Source organism: Pyrgilauda ruficollis, unplaced genomic scaffold (genome assembly GCF_017590135.1).
Source record: "Pyrgilauda ruficollis isolate IOZ18807 unplaced genomic scaffold, ASM1759013v1 scaffold54, whole genome shotgun sequence".
Lineage (NCBI taxonomy): Eukaryota > Metazoa > Chordata > Aves > Passeriformes > Passeridae > Pyrgilauda > Pyrgilauda ruficollis.
The window spans coordinates 1,187,967-1,205,402 of NW_024527044.1; the positions used below are offsets into that span (position 1 = coordinate 1,187,967).

General features: G+C 47.4%; 1 protein-coding gene across 1 annotated transcript; it reads left to right on the plus strand.

The window, feature by feature from the left end:
- The first annotated feature begins 14,563 nt into the window (after nt 1-14,563).
- On the plus strand, nt 14,564-16,952 carry RHOB (ras homolog family member B). Its single transcript, XM_041480916.1, has one exon. The coding sequence runs from the start codon at nt 14,883-14,885 to the stop codon at nt 15,471-15,473; it is 591 nt and encodes a 196-aa protein (XP_041336850.1). The 5' UTR covers nt 14,564-14,882; the 3' UTR covers nt 15,474-16,952.
- Nucleotides 16,953-17,436: the final 484 nt, after the last annotated feature.

A 17,436-nucleotide genomic window follows, 5' to 3' on the forward strand; every position in this document is an offset into this window, starting at 1 on the left:
AGCTCCCAAGCTGAATTAATTTCTGAATCTCATAGTTGATATCCCACAGCCAAACCACGTCTGTGATTCAGAAAAATGCTGATTAATACAGAGCAGGAGGAAGTTGGGCACTGCTATTTGCCCCTGCTCGTTTACCTCTGCTTGTTTGCCCCAGCCCGTGTCCCCAGCCCGTGTCCCCTGCCCCTGTCCCCAGCCCGTGTCCCCTGCCCCTGTCCCCAGCCCCGTGTCCCCAGCCTGGCTCTCTGCAGGTCCCACCTGCTGCTGGCATTCTGGGGGAATGCAGAGCCTGGGCAGACTGGATGGGAAGCCACAGCACGGGTGTGAGGGTCCTGCCCCATCCCTGCCCCATCCCAGCAGCCAGGCAGCAGCAGCACTTTGAGCACATCTCCAGAGGCAGCAGCCAGGACTTTCTGCTGCAGCAATGCCCCTGTGAGCCTGGCCAGAGCTCTTTGCTCATGCTACAGATTGTCTGCCATCTGCTTCATCCTTCCCTGGACTTCAGCTCCAGCCTCTCCAGCCTGTCCTGGCCCTGCACAGGAGGTTTTCTCACAGATTGTTGCTCCTGTCTGTTGGAGCAGCACTGAGCTGGGTTATGAGGAGGAGGAGGAGGAGGAGACCCTTCCTCGCAGGGCAGGTGGGGCACTCACACCAGAGCCTCATATGGTGACAAGTGACAGTCCATAGCCAGTGAGCTCTGCCACGGGATTTCTCCATCCCCTGCATGTTGATGAGGCGCTGAGGAGCTGCACACACCAGCAGTGATGCCTCAGGCATCTGGAATTTTCAGCATTTTTGACTCCTCTGTTTTTCCTGTGAACATTCAGCTGGTTTTGGGCACCAGGCAGAGGCAGACCTGACAGAGTTCTCCGTGAAATCTGCACTCCCAAATCCCCAGATCCTCCTATACCTTCAGCTGGGCTTGTTTCAAATGCAGTGAGAGGTGCAAACCCAGCTGTGCCAGGGCTCTGCATCCACTGAGAGGGTCCATGGCTGGGACCTCAGGCAGGGTGGTTCTCCTGCTGCAGCTTGGTACATGGGCAGATGGTGCCATCAGGATGATTAACAACACTGAAGCCAGTTTGCCAAGAGCCTATTGATTTTCCAGAAGGGTGACAAATCTTCTCCTTATGTACCAACACTGAGACTGAAGTAATCTGCTTACAGCAGGAGGGAAGTCAGCTTTCAGTGTGATTTAGGGAGGGCTGAGTTGCATCCACACACCAATATGATCTTTCCTGAGTGCTGTTACACATTGCCTTAATAATTAATTAGAGATAAATAACATTTATGTTTAACACTAATTTGTAGCTGAGACAGGGCAGCAGACGAAGTGCCAAGACCAGATCCTGCACTGGGTGGATGGCTTCCCAATGAGTCAAAGTGAGTAAAGATTGTCCCAGGGTTCTCCCTCTCTTTCCCCAGGGGCCTTGGTGGATGACCACATAGGGAAGCCCTGTGCTAATGGCAATGTATTGATTTCTTTTTTTGACAGACTGATAATCTGGGGAGATCTCTGGTTAGCAGAGTTTATCAGATGTGATGATTTGCCATGGTCTTAAAGCAACTGCGCTGTGGCCAGACAAACAAGGGACGTCAGGAAACACTGTCACCATCAGGGGCACCTCCCTCTGCTCTGGGGTGGTACAACCCCTCATGTTTGGCACTGTGTGAGCACAACACAAAAGGTCAGTGCTGAGTTTGCAATCTAATCTCTTGATCCATGCGGCAATCATCACAGAACTGTGTCAAAAAAGGCTGGTAGGGGTTACCATGAGGCTTTTCCGTATCTGTCTAACTGTAATGGGAATCCAGCTGTCTGGGTTGTAGTGGGAGAAAATAACAAGCTTGTTTTTGTGATGTTGGATCCCACTCATTCCCAATCCTTCATCCTTTCCTCTGTGGTCCCTGCATGAGGCTGAAGTGGTGGTTTAGTGAGGGGGACCATGGTGATGCTTTGACAACCATGGCAGAGGCTGAGCAAGTCCTGTGGGTCTTGATCTCCAGTTGCTGGGAAAGAAGCCAGTGTGCTCTTTCCAATGAGACTGGGATGAAGAGAAGAAAAAGTCTGAGCTGCCTCCTTCATATTTTCAGAGCATCATAATCTGTTGGCAATTTACTACTGATGCAGTGTGCGCCAGGTTTACAGCAGGTCACTGGAAATGTACCCAGGCCCATTCATTGTTTTTAAAAGCAAAGCAATGCTTAAGTGCAACATTAATTTAAATTTACCTTCCTGCAGAAAACTGGTGGACAGGGAGCCTTCCAAAAGATGTATTTTTATTATCTCTCTCTTCTACCTTTGGCCGTTGATAAATATTTATTTAGGCTTTAACCTGCCAAAAGCTTTAAGCACAGCCACATTTCACTTCCCTCCAGGGTAAGTGTTGGCAGGCTGCTGTCCATGATGGGCAGAGCCTGTGGCACACCCAAAAGTGTCTTCCCATGGTGGCTGAGGAGTGTGACACAGGAACATGTGGATCAGAGGCAGTGGGGGGAACCCCAGAAACCCTCAGGAGGGGTCATGACCCTGGTGCAGCCCCTCTCAGGGCTGTCCTGGGGGGTCTCAGCCTGGGGCACTCCTGAGCTAAAGGAAAAGGCTGTGTGGACTGAGGGGGGTAAGGGGTACAGGACACAGCATGGGACACAGAGGAGGAGCATCTTGGAATTGTATTATTTACTATGGGCTCTTTAGAGGAGCAACAATGCAGGGGGGAAAAGAGGGATCTTGGTGGTTTGGAAAGGAATAAGGGTAGAAAAACACAATGATAAGGGGATAAAAGGGGCCAGTGGCATGTCAGGGGTTGGCTGGTTGCTTTGTCTGGCTGCCTATGCCCTGCATCTGGTCAGAAGGGCTTGTCTTCTCCTTGAACTCCACTTCAGAGGCTTTTCATGGGTGAGAGACTCTCTGCCCTGTGTGCACGTGTGGGAGTCTAGGTGAACCACTGGTGAATGTCAAGCTGGAGTAACAGGTGAGTGGGATAAAAGGCTTTAGCAGACAGATACCAAAGCAACCATAAGCCTGGTCTGGATGTTGGAGGCACCAGAGATCTCTGTATTGGCTACTGGAGGGAGCAGGGGGTCCTGGCCAGATACTGGGGGTATTGTGGAGCCTGAAAGTCAACAGAGAGACATGACTGTGTCTGTGTGAGAGCCAACTGGAGATGAGAGAATTCAGGGACCAGCTACTGTGTAGACTTGAGTGTCTCCGGATAATGGCTGAGGGATCTACACTGTATAGATGTCCATATAAACAAACAAACAAATAAATAATTAAATTCTATTGATAGGCTTTCATCATGATCTGCCAGAGAGCAGAACAGGATGAGGCCCTTGGAGCTGGTTGTGCTTGTGTGTGTGTTGAGCATTTCTGTGGAACAGATCACGTGTGTACCAGATATGTGTTTAGTGTGTTTGTGCTCACTGGGAACACACACTGAGCCCCACTGACAGCTGGCCCTGGGGCCAGGGACCTGCAGCAGCCTTGCCTCTACTGGACCTGTCAGCCTGTGATAGTGACCTGCTCACTTGGGCCTGCAGTGGGAGCCAAGGATAGTCTCTGCCAAGACTGCCCTACTGCCTGAGCAAAAGGGTTGAAAGAGAAAAAATTCTCCTTTTAATGTCTTCAAGCTTACAAACTGCCTCTCAGTCAAGGCTGGATGATGACAGGCAGCTAAATCCCCCATTCCCAGCACCCGAGCATACACACCTTGCAACACTGCTTGGCTCAGCCACACCTGAGCTGGCAAAGTTGCTCCCAATGGCATCAAACTGCTCAGAAGCCAGTCATGGGTGTGATTCATGAGCTGACTGTTTGTCTACCAATCTGTCCCCTCAACAGGCACAGCCTGAGGGATGTGCTGAGACAAGTCCTCTCCAAAAGCTGTGTCACCCTGACACAGGAGGTAGCTGGCATAAAGCACGTCTTGGGAAACTGAGCAGAGTGAAATGTGAACACATCAACAGTGCAGAGGTAGTTTCAGTGATGGACAAGTCCACTAGCAGAGATGAAACTTACAAGGCCTTAGAGACACACAGAATTTAGTTTTGGCAAAAACTTGCATTCTCTTTTTCATGTGCTAGTCTGAGTTGATGTAGAGGAATACCATGATCCAGCCCTGTATCTCCATCAAAATATGATACAAAATTCAAGGCTCTTGTATCACTTTGACATTCTCCAAGTGATTGCAGAGGTAGAAGATGATGAATTATTTAAAACAGATGCAGTTTCACAAAATGGATTTGACTGAGTGGCAAGACATTATGAAGAAAACTGATACAAAAGCCTAAGAGAATCTATTTTCATGAAAGAGAACATGCACCCTGTCTGAAGATAATTTTGAGTAAACAGATGAATTAGTAGGTAGACTGATAGATTGTCCACTAGGAAGACCTATTTACATAAGAAACTAATGCAAAATGGAGATTGGTCTTGCTAAGCAAGACATATTACCCTCTCTCCACTGCATCTGCAAAACAGGCAATGAAAAGGAGAGAACACAGGGCTTTTTTAGTTCCAAACTGCTCCTCCTTCCAAAGCCCTGCACTGGTGCTGTGCAGGGAGGTTTTTGCTAAAGCATTGCTGATATATCACTTTGTAGACGTCTCTGAAGCCTACAGGTTCTTCCTACACCTCTGCACAAGACACCTTCTAGATTGTCATGGCTTTTGTGGCTTATCATGGTCTGCAGAGCTCTGTGGGGGGAAGTCAGGTCCTTTATCAAATGGGACCTGGAGGAGGTCTTTGAAGACTTGGGTGCCCAAGAGCTTGTCTGTTCTTTTCCCAACTAAGTCAGCTTGTCTACAAACCTTGCCTTGATGGCATTCTTAAGCATGCAGGCTACTACAACACTATTTCATGGAATGCATAAAGTATCTTTGTAATGAAAATGGAAAATTGCTCTCACATACTGTTTTCTTATTGTTATGTATTGACATCATTTATTTATTTATTTATTTATTCTTATTTCTACATCAATATAATTTATTTTCATATTTGCTTCACTGAAATCCCAAATTGTACTGTATAACATCATATTCACCTAATATAGTATGAATTCCCCTGCTGTTTCAATTGGACAACTGTGGTGATGGGGAGCAAATAGTGTTTTTCATCTTAGAAATGGCCATGTTGAATGATATATGAGCTTCATTTAATTTCCATCTTCTGTTCCATAGTACTTCTTTCCTTTGTTTTTTTTATTTTCCTAATAAATACTCATATTTAATATTTAAATACATAAAAGTAAAAAAAAAAAAAAGGTTAATAAAACAGTTTCCTCTCCCTCTCTTTCTTCTCCTTTCACCTCCAACACTGGCAGCATTATTTAAATTAGAGGAGAGCACTTTGGCTCAAGCTTAGCCTGGGTATTGACTGCTGGCAGTTTGCTTCTGTATGGATTCATCACTATTAATTTTTATTCCAAGCTTAAGATACGAGCATGTATCACTTTCCAAGTGTCAGTCTCCTACAGACTTTCTAGCTCTTCAATGGCTAATGTCTGAGTTCTTCCACAGGTAAAGTCTGAGCTCTTGCCACGAGTGAGTACAAAGCCCATGCCAGCAGGCTGTGGGCAGGAGCCCAGTGCCACCTGGCAGGTGTTCCCGCACTGGGGTGGGCACAGGATCCTGGGGACACATTCCTAAGTGGGAAGGGTGAACTAGCACCCTGCTGCCATGGGGTACTGCTTCTTTCCAGCTACCTGGCAGTGCAGACATGCACATCCTCTTGTGTTCAGACATAGCCTGAGGTGGAATAGAGAAGTGACCCCAGATGCAGATGCCTTAGGATAATGCACTGACTGCTGGATCTCAGAGCAATGCTAAAATACAGAACAGGAAACTATCCAGCCTGTATTTCTCTTGGGAGACAGATGCCCTTAAATATGGACTCCAGCCAAATCAATCTCTTAGCCACATAGTAAAGATCTTTTGAAAAAGTGCTCTGAGACAGATACAGCGGGAAATAGTTGATTTTTTCATAGAAATGGCAAAAAAGTGAACTTATACACTCTTTAAGAAAAGATGATGAAAAACCTCCCCTGTGTTTCTCTTTTCCAGTTGCAGAGTGGAAACAGATTGCCATCTTTCTATTTCCCATTAAAAAATAGTAAAAAGGTTAATGTTAAGAAACAGAAACTAAGGTCAGTGTAACAACAGTTTAATTCAGAGATATGTACAGTGAATACTGGGAGTGAAACCAGTTACCCTTGCCTTGAACAAAACACCCTTCTGGAGGAAGGCACTTGTTTATTTAGACTGAAAACAGACACCAGCCAATATGCTGCCCAGTGTCCTACTGAGCAGCAGGCAGTGTGAGCTCTGATTCACCCAAGTAGTCTGAACTTTCCAAGCAGGGGGAGCAGTAAGTGGTTGGAGTCTTTGCAAAACTGCTTCTCTCCAGTTCAGTGCTCCACATCAGAGGCACCTGAGACACCTGTGCTCTTTAACTCATCTGCAGACTAATCCTCCCCACCCACACATGCACGTACAGGGTGGAAATAACAATTTAAACCTATCTACATAAATACAGCTCTTTGAAAGGCTCAGTTGGTGCTACTACCTGAATCAGGAGAGCACTTATGCACAGCACACACACACCCAAGTTGCATGTGGGGGCAGGGGGGGAGAGTTTTAAAATTTTGGTACAACATCAGGTTGCATCGAGGGGATTATTATAGACAGAAGGGAGAAGAAATTGTGGTTAAGAATGGTCCAGGAGACAAAAGGGAAAGGGTATGGAAAACAAGAAAAAGAAAGCTCCAGGAAGTAGATGATTCACAGTTACTTTAGGCAGCAGTTTAAGTTTCTCAGTTTGAAGATGGAAATAACACCTACTTATCACCTAGAGATGGGCTGGCAATTCATGCTGAAAAGCACTCAGGGATTCTTGGAAGAAAGGTACTTTTGGAAATGTCATCCTTGAAGCATTTGTTGTTATGGCACAGTGTGATTGTGGACTTCAAACTGCTACCAGAAAGTGATGTAGAAGGAAAGCAGCAATCCATCCAATACTGAATACTTGGCCAGCCCCAGCATTTCTACCCATGATATCATCAACAGACAAATAATGGTGGGAAGAGTGGGTAAGAAAAAAATCTTGTGTATTTTGCTAGGTCTCTCATCTGGAAAAACTCATTTGCAAAGTGTACAGCTCCAGGTACATAATGAGTTTAGAAATTTGTCTTTGTTCTCATTTTATTTTCTCCTGGGGAACTTTAACCAGGCAGCCAGAGTGATGACACCAGCATCGAGGAAGGCAGCAAAACAAAGGGACAGACTTCCAAGTTCTCCTAATTCATGGCAGTTACACTCAATTAGTGCTGTACCTTTGCTTCAGGATCAGAAGGGGTTTACCTTAGAATATTTCTCTGTCCATTTCTGTGTTTCAGCATGTGCCTTCAAACCCTGCAGTCACATTACTTGCCTGCTTCCAGCCTTGTGCCTTTAATCTCAGTTCATAACTCAGTTCTTTGGGCTGCCAGGACTCACTGCTTCTCAGAAGGGAGGAATGGGGAGTTGCACCCAAAATCTTTTCATTTTTGTCCATCTCTGTGCCTCTCTGAGATGTGCTGCTTAGGTTGACAGTATGTCTCAGTCTCCTTCCAGATTGTTAATGACTTGCAAAGTTGACAGCATGGTTGCTGGCATTCCCTCTTCTTTATGTCCTCTGCCTGCAAGCACTACGGAAAGACAGAAAAATTTAACATACATTCAGATTATAAGAACAAAGAGGTGTAGAAATTGAAGTCTAGACTTTTTCTCTACTTTTAAGGTAGGAATTCAATCATGAACTGGACTATCCTACCCCAAATCCAGAGTGGTTTACCCCAGTTAATTCACTTGTGCCTGAAGAAGAGGTGGAGATAGCACTGCCTCCATTGTACTCTATGCTATACATTGCATTCCTGATGCATATATGGAACCAAGCCTGGGCCAGCTCTACAAATGAATCCTAGAGAAAGTCAGACCTGCTCTGCCAGTCAGAAACCCACTGCCATTAGCACAGCAAACTATTGGATACCTGTGTGGTGACACCCTTCCCTAAGGACACCCTCCAAGGAAGTGTATGGAAGGAAACTTTGTCAGCACAGCAGTTTGCCACTGAGTCCTACAACCAGGAACCTGGGATGAGATTCACTAAAACACATGTTCTTGTGCTTGTCCCAGTAGTGCTGGTTTATATTTGTCTTCCTCTGTGTAACTCCCTTGACCAAAAAACCTCCATGGAGAATGGTATCTTGGTAATTTCCATTTCTCAGGACTGGTTCCACATCTCAAACCTAGAATTGCTCTCTTCAGCCTCTGTTGGAGGTGGAGAAAGAAATAAGTCCAGCTTTCAAGTGTGATGCTTTGCAGATAAGGGATGTTTTCCTCCTATAACATATAAGCAGCCTTTATAGCACAAACACAACAGCAACAAAGATATCTGCTTACCTTTCCACATGATGAAATCCAACTACAAAATAATGCTCCCTTCTCACAAAATTTGGCGGTGCCTGTAGTGTTTTTTTCTTCTCCTTTCCTCATGTAATGCACTTGGTTAATGATCTCCAGGCCTCTATCATCACCTTCTTTTGTCTTGGCAGAACAGCCCAGGCAAGCATATGCCCCAATGCTGGCAGCCTAAGCTTTTCCTTCTGTAGTGTTAATTGTCTCGTTGCCTGGAGTAGTTTCTTCTGAATACCTTAGTTCTGTCTTGGCAGCCACTGGAATAATAGGCACTGTGAGGCAGAACACTTCGATTTCTAGAACCCCAAAATCAAGGATGTTTTGCTGTAAGCCAGTCCCGTCCATGAAGAAGCACATTAAAGTAACATCTGTAGATGTCTACATTCTGGTGGAACTCTGGGCAGAGATCTCAGAAACCCACTTTGTCCTTCCCTGACACATCCAAGAGAATGTTTCATCTCTTCCCCTTCTATCTCTGTGTCAGTAGTGTCAGCATTGGCTCGTAGGACTTGGGAAGGTGTTCATGTCAAAGAGGAAGCACATTTTACCATAGGGGTGATCTCCAGCTGCAGCTAACTTCCTCCTAAAAGCAGCCACTCCTTGAAAATAAAGATGAAGTAAAAAAACTACATATTCCCAGGATGTGGGGTATTTTTTTTAAGCTTCTGTGAAGGGTAGAATGAGGAGAGCAGAGAAATTCTATTAGTTTGAAACTTCCCTTATCTCCTTTTTTCTCCCCATACTCCTGTCTTACCTTTCTTCCCTATTTTTTCCCATCTTTTAATTTCTCTGACATTAGAATTTTCTGAAATTGTGACTACCCTGTTCTTGCCTAATATTATAAATCAAAAAATTAAGGTATAAGCCAAATCTGCATGTAACCAAGACTCCTGCAGTACCCTATATTTCTGTTTTATCACCTCAGATATTGTTTATGGTCAGTGTCCAGTCCATAACAGATTTAATTTTTTTAGATTAAATGACTTAATTTTGTGAGTGAGATGGAATGCGAAACACTGTAGCGAATAACTTTCCAAATTGGTTTTATTGACATTTTCCCTGCCATGATCTGTTAGTGGAATTCTACAATGACAATAGCTCTTCTGCGTGGACCCATGCTGCTTCTGCTCACAGATCAGTGATCACGTGGGAATTGGGAAAGTGTTCTCAGTCTTCACAGAGTCATGGTTAATTTATATGAAATAGAAGTTTGTTAGACTTACAGGATAGTAATTTCCACCATCAACTGCCTTCCCTCAGACCAGTTTCTTCTAATATTGTTGCTGCCTCAGCTTCCTCAGGTCACAGGTTCCCCTGCAGAGAGAACTGACCGCCACACTTCAAAGACCATCATGAAGACCACAGTAATTAAAGGAATATGTTAATGTATCTTAATATAGCAAATAAATCTACATGGAGAACTATATGATATCATTGTTTTTTAAAGAAATCTACTTTACTGCCAATAAAGTGGAAATTACACAAATCATTAACAAATCACAACACGTTTACTTCAGAAGTTTCCTTGTTCCTGTTGCCAAAGCCTCATCCTGTGCGAGCACTTCAGAACTGAGCGTGCCAAGCTCCCTGGTGGAACGTGGGCTGGCGGTGCTGGAGTGTGAAACAGGAGCAGACCTGCCAGAGAGACCCTCCAAACATCACTTTTCAGATCTGCTGAGGCATCTCAGATAAATGAATTGCAGAATCAAAGAATGGATGAGGTGAGGAGGGGTTACCTGCTGCACCCTGCCCTGCTCACAGCAGGATCAACTACAGCAGGTTGCTCAGGACTGTGTCCAGCTGGGTTTGAATATGCCCAAGGATGGAGACCCCACAGTCTCTGTGGGCAGCCTTTTCCAGGGTCTGACCATCCTGAAAGTAGTGGAATGAACTACATCCACTGGAGAGTCTAAAGAGAAAGAACTTCCCACTGTTAAGGATATTATTTTGAACTCCACATAGAGACTGAATTCCCTGCTATCTTGTTGGCATTGAACAATCAATTTTTACTGTCTCAGCTTTCCTGGTAGACAAAGACTGCAAGGTGTCTGGAGTCAGTAAAAATTGAGAACAAAGGGAACCAGAGGGTGACAAGTTTGGTCTCTCTGCAGAGAGAACTGTTTCCAAAGGCCTCACTGGTGATGTAGGTATGTAACATGATTAGTATCTATAATAGTTATGTGGTCAGCTCATTTGTTTCATTCAGCTACAGAAGGGTTCTTCAACTGAGATGAGGGGTTGTAGGTCTAAAAATTCTAGCCTAAGGATGAGGCACTTGTTTTTATTTAATTTGAACTCAGCTGGAGACAAAAGGCCACTTTAATTTACTGTAGTGGTATAATTTTACTCTGCCAACCCATATTTCCTGAGTCCTATTAAAGTATGAATTTTATAGTCTTGCTATAAGAACTGGAAAAAATTAAAACCAACAGTTTCTAGCTGACCTCTCTTATTCCCTGGAAGAGCAGTGGATCCCATACAGCTCTTTAGTCAGGAAAGCATTTCTTTTTTGGGATGGTGTGCTTTCATGTGCACTGTACTTAGCATAAATCTCTGTATGAAAACACACAGGTCATTTCACCTTCTGCTGTGCCTTGGCACTCCAGTTTCTAGGCAGATCTGTCTGGACTGTCTGCTGGGGGCACTGATCCCAAGGGGCTCTGAGAGTTAAACTCTGCTTTTCTCCAGGTACTCTGGAAAGCAATGGACCTGTGGTGACACACAGCAAGGTTTGGTTCCTAAACGTGCCAGAAATTCTTTATTTAGGGAGACAGATACCATTTCTGCCTGTTCTCTCACATCTACCCAGAGCTCTTCCTGTGCTTTTTCACTGGCCTGTGAACTGCTCATATTTCACTGCCTCTTGCCTTCCTCACTTTGCTGGGAAGCTTTGCCTGCATGAGGATGCAGGATGCCTGATGCCTGTGTTACAAGCCAGTGTGCAGGACTTTGTGTGCCACTAGAGCACACATGGCTCCCTCAGCACGTTTTGCCACAGCAGGTAATGTACTTACTTGCCTACTTATTGACAAAAAGGAGAAAGATTGCCTTCCCCACTGAGCTTTCGTGCTTTTGGTACAGATTTACACTTGAACAAAAATTGTCTGAGTTACAGACATGCCCTTTAGAAAATCTGTTTAAAAGAAGAGCAGGGGGGGAATATAATCTGGAAACAATCTCCAGTAATTCACAGGAATTGTCTTCTCAACAAAAAAAATGCCACTTGAATTAAATAATAAAAAAAACCCCCAACAAAATCTGAGTTTTAATCTCAAAACCATCAGCACAAGCAATAAAAGCAAACAAGTGGTGTCTTCTTTCTCCTCCTTGATGCTTTCTTCTTCAATCATGCAGATGAATGTGGTGCAGCAGAACTAATGCTGTGCTTAGAGAGTGCACATTTTGGGATAACTAGAAGATTCAGGTTGCTTAAAGAACTATAGTTGAGCATATGGAGATTAATGTAGAAAATATAAAAGCTACAGCATAAGTTAAAATGCCCTGAAATACGTGAGCTGAATGCATTCACTAATTACAGATGTGTAATAAGCACAGGGACTTAGATGTTCCCCAGAGAGGCTGTTGCTGGAGTGTACCCCAGCACAGTGAAATGAGTGTCATCTCAGCCTGAGCTGGTCACAGGGCTGAGTCTCATGATATAAAGCTTCTGGAAAAAAAGATTTATAGAGCATTTGAAACCCTTGGTCAAGGAGTTACGTAGCCTTTGCTGAAGTCTGTCTTGCAAGGTGAGAGATGAAACATCAGGCACTTTGCTTTCAGTGCAACTGTGTGGAAGACTTGAGATGTGAGACTTCACTTGAAAATGAAGCAGTTATGGCTCAGACCATAACTGGGTGCTGCAAATACATGTGCACTGCTCAGTTACAAGAAAAATTCATGCTATGGATTTAACTTGGGTTAGCTGGACATTTGTGGAGTAATTCCTTTGCACAACTTGGAAGCTGGAACCAGCAGACAATTTGGATGAGGCCACCCTGCTTTGAAGGCTTTAAAGAGTTAAGCAGCATGAATGTGGGACACTTAAGGCACACCGGTAATTGCCAGCAGCACTTTGGGCAACAACAGAGCCGTGTGCTTTGAAATGAATAAGCTGCTTATTTACCTGCCTTCCGTGGCACAGCACAGATGAGTCGATCCACGCAACTGTTCATTTGCATTATTCCTTTTTCTATTTAACAAAACCTTTTGCTCCTGAAATGACAAAACCAAACACCCAGGCATGATTCAAGAGTCAAATACAAGCGGAATCAGAAGCATATTTAAGCAGCACCTCTCATCCCGGATGAAGCAGTCGCAGCTTCTTCTGCTGTCGCTGCAGAGGAGGACTTTTCCAGCTGTGGATTTTTCCAGCTGTGGATTTTCCCAGCTGTGGATTTTTTCCAGCGGTGGATTTTCCCAGCTGTGGATTTTTTACAGCTGTGGATTTTTCCATCTGTGTGTTTCCCAGCTGTGGATTTTTCCATCTGTGGATTTCCCAGCTGTGGATTTTTCCCAGTGCGGGTTTCCCAGCCGCGGAGCCGCAGGAGCGGCGCTGGGTGGTGCAATGCGCGGAGCCGCCGCGAGAGGGCGCTGGGGCCCCGCCGGCAGCGCGGCCGGGCAGCGGCGAGTTCTTGGGATTTCCATGGAACAGGGAAAAGAGCGAATTCCTGTGCCTGCCTCCCCGAGCGGCATGAACCTGCTTGGGACTGGGGAGAAAATAGCTACGAGCTGCCAGTGCACCATCGCCGGGAGGACCTGGCAGCACGGGGATGATTTCCGCGCAGTTTTGTGAAGAATTGAAGCCGGTGAGCAGTGACAATGGATTTAAAGGGACGATGCAAGCCAGAAATTTGGCCCGCTCGAAGGCCGCAGGTACTGAAGAACATCCATGTCTATGTCTACACTTTATTGCTGGATTCTTAAAAAAATCAGCTTGAATTTATTATGTTCACATAAAATATGCTGTACAAACCCCTGTAAGATCAAGGTACAAAATCGTTCATCAGCATCCAGGGACATGCTCTTTTGATTGGGAGTAATGGATATTACAAAAATCTAACAGAAAATTAATTTTATTTCAGTGTCTAGGATTAAAAGAACCTTTTGCCCTATTAACACACACCCCTCTGTAGCAGTCTGCTGCAAGTAACTTGTCAGGCAATTTGATGGACTCAGTGATGCATTCAATCTCCAAGTGCGTATTTTAAAATACAATTTTTAACAACAACAGTATTGTACAAACCACTCATTTTTCTTCCATTCCCTAATGCCACTGCTGGCTAGGAAAACGAGACACTTCGAATCCAGCCCCGAGAGGCAGTAGCCGCAGGACATCGTCTGCGTGGGAAAGCTGGCAGGGAAGAAGTTTGGGACACCACCCGGCTGAGCAGCGACAGCCGCACCGGGGACCGAGCGCGTGGCTGCCGGCGGTGTCTGTGTGTCCCCCGGCACTGCGGCCAGCCCGGCTCAGCCCAGCCCTGCCAGGCTCAGCCCGGCTCAGCCCAGCCCAGCCCAGCCCATCCAGCTCCTCCCGTGGAGGAACTCGCTCCCAGCAACCCCGCTCTACAGCGCTTTGCGCCCCTTTATTTTCCACGTTCATTTTTTCATTGCTGCGACTTCCGATATCCCTGTAAATTGAGACCCAAGGGCCAGTCCATTTCCAGCCTGAGCTGAAGCCTGCTTCTCCCGGTTTACAATTCCTCCGCTCCCTTTTGGCCAAGCGCTGGCGAGAGTCGAACATGATGATTTTTTTAAGGAAGGGAGTCGAGCGCTTTTCAGTAGCACCCAGCGCACGCTTTCATTTTATTCACCCGCCTGCAATACTCTGTCCACTTTGCCCGGGCTTTAAAGCAGCACCTGGGACGCGGCGGCGCCCCCCGTTCCTGCCGGGCGCCCGCCCAGCCTCTTCACACCGGCCATCCCGAGCGGCGAGGCTGCGGCGGGGACCGGCCCGGCCCGGCCCGGCCCTGCCCCCCCCGCCCGCCTCGGCCCCGCCTCCCGCCCGCGGCCGCCCGCCAATCGCAGCGCTCTCCGCCGGGGATGACCTCACTCCTTGCCTTCCCATTGGCTAGCTATATTAAGAAAGTCGCGAGCGCCTTTAAATAGCGGCGCCGGGCCGCAGCTTGCGGCAGTGGTTGCGCGGAGCCGGTGCCGTGGCGGTGTTTGCGGTGAGGGCGAGAGAACCGGCGGCAACGCTTCCACCGCAAGGCTCCGGGGCCGGCGGCGTTGCCCTGCGGCCGTAGCGCTCCCGCGAGGCAGGGTACGGCGGCGCGGTGCCGGTGAGCAGAGAGAGCAGGGCGCGCCCGCCTGCCTGCGCGGGCCGGCTCGCCACGGTGCCCTGTGAGAAGCGAGAGGGAGCGGGAGGCGGCGACCGCGGGGAGGAGGGCGCTGCCATCGTCCTGCTGCACGGCAAGGCCAGCTTGGCGAGCCTGGCCATGGCTGCCATCCGCAAGAAGCTGGTGGTGGTGGGGGACGGTGCCTGTGGCAAGACTTGCCTCCTCATCGTCTTCAGCAAGGACGAGTTCCCCGAGGTCTACGTGCCCACCGTCTTCGAGAACTACGTGGCGGACATCGAGGTGGACGGCAAGCAGGTGGAGCTGGCCCTGTGGGACACGGCTGGCCAGGAGGACTATGACCGCCTGCGTCCCCTTTCCTACCCGGACACCGATGTCATCCTCATGTGCTTCTCTGTGGACAGCCCGGACTCGCTGGAGAACATACCGGAGAAGTGGGTGCCCGAAGTCAAGCACTTCTGCCCCAACGTCCCCATCATCCTGGTGGCCAACAAGAAGGACCTGCGGAACGACGAGCACGTACGGAACGAGCTGGCCCGCATGAAGCAGGAGCCGGTGCGCACCGAGGACGGCCGGGCCATGGCCATTCGCATCCAGGCCTACGACTACCTGGAGTGCTCGGCCAAGACCAAGGAGGGGGTCCGGGAGGTCTTCGAGACTGCCACCCGGGCAGCCCTGCAGAAGCGCTACGGCACCCAGAACGGCTGCATCAACTGCTGCAAAGTCCTATAGGGCGTGTCTGGAGCGCGGCGCTGGGCACAGCGCCTGGGTCACCTGTTGGCAGGTGGAGAGGAGCTGGGTTACACACGCACACGGCATCTGCCTGTCCCCTCCGCTAGGGACTGGCTGTGGACGGGGTGGGGGCTGAGGGAGGGAGCACGCTCCTTGAGCCTCGGCCAAAAAGGGTTGTGCTTGCTCAGCCGTGGGGACGGAGGGAGGGGGGGATTGCATGCCCTGAGTCTTGGGAATAAAGTGGGGAGAAACCTTCTCCTACCACTGACCCCTGCGAGTTAGTCGTGGACTCAACAACAAAAAGCTGCTGAGACTGGACTGAGCAAACGTTGCACCCGGTTCTGCCCCTTTGCCAACACCTGCTGCTCCCGGGCAGCCTCCTCTCTTTTGCAAGAGGAGGGCGGTGGAGCTGAGATGCTCGAAGGGACTTCTGCCTCCTGCCTGCATGTGCCTCCACCCAGGCGAGCTGGGGAAAGGGGCTGCCTCTCCCAGGCTGCCTGCAGCATCCTTGCTTCTCCCTCACATGTTTCAGCCTGAGACTGACCTGCTGTGGAAATTAGTGCCCTGAAGACCGAGACTGGGAGGGGAGGGAAGGGTCATCCCAAGCGAAGCCTGTATATATGTTACCTTTTTTGTCTTGTGCAAACTGGGGGAGTGCAGGGGGTGCTTATTTAAAGTGAGGTGGGGAGGGGGTGCCCAGGTGGGACTTGTGTTGTGCAAAGGAACTTGCCCTGAGTGACTGATGCCTGCTGAGAACAGGAGCCATGAACTGACTCCAGCTGCAGAAGCCACCAGGCCAGAAAGTAAAGCTGAACTGTCCTGCTTGCTGGATATCCACCTCCTGACAGATGAGGCAGGGTGAGCAAGGGGATGATATTGCCATATTATGATTTTGGTGCCTGCTCCTTACTTTTAATGTTGTTTCCTGCAAGTGTGTTGATTTGGGTTTATTTAAAAGTTTATTTTCAAAAGATGTTACTTTGCACAACTCGGTGGATTTTTTTATGTTTAAATTAAACACTCAATGCACTCATCATCTGCATACAACACTGTAGCATTGGAAACACTCTTACTCAGTAACCTCATCTGGGTCTTGTTTAAAACTGATTTCAACACAAGACAAAATAAAACCACTGTATATTTTTGCCTTGGAAAAAAAAATGGGTGAAAGTGCTGTTACTTATGCAGTGAGTACATCAGACTTTAGTACTAAAGGGCAGTTTAAAGAATCAAGGTTTATTTAAAACTTATTTTCACGAGGTGGCCAGCCTGGGTGAAAATAATTTTCTGTTTCTCTGGTTCAGAGAACAAATGTATCCATTTATGTTTGTTTACTTTTCTCCCTCTTCCCTCAACAGTGGTACTGAGACTGTTTTTAATAAACTGACATGGCAAAAACTGAGATGTATATGATGTTTACATAAAACTATAGTGTATGCAGTTTTTTTATGTAAAGTATTAAAAGATTCTATGCTGACACTTGTGAGAGCAGTGTTGTGAATCACTGAGACTGTCCTCTGCTTGCAGCACTACACCTGGGTAGAGCTGAACTAGACCCGAGTTTGCCCCTTGCCTACACATGCTTTTATTGGGCTTTTTTCCACTGGGTGAAATACCTGTCTGGCAGCTTTTAGAGGATGGTGGTTTTAATTCCCTTTGGGGGAGCTGCTTCCTTAGTTTTTTTTTTTAATGTGTGTGGCATATGGAAATGTACTCAAAAGTCAAGGTGGTGACTAATCCATCCTTGTTGTGGTTGAGCTAGGGCAGCCTCTGTGGCTTGTGCTTGGGCTCCCAGTGAGCTGGTGTTGCAGCAGAACAGGCACAAAACTGAAAAGCAGCCCCAGCTGTAAGGATTATCTTTCAAGGAAGTATTTAGATAAAAGCAGTTTTTATTAGTGGTCTCCCCTTTGCTTGAAGTGCATGGCCCTGCTCGCTGCAGCAGGGCATGGGGCAAACACTGCTC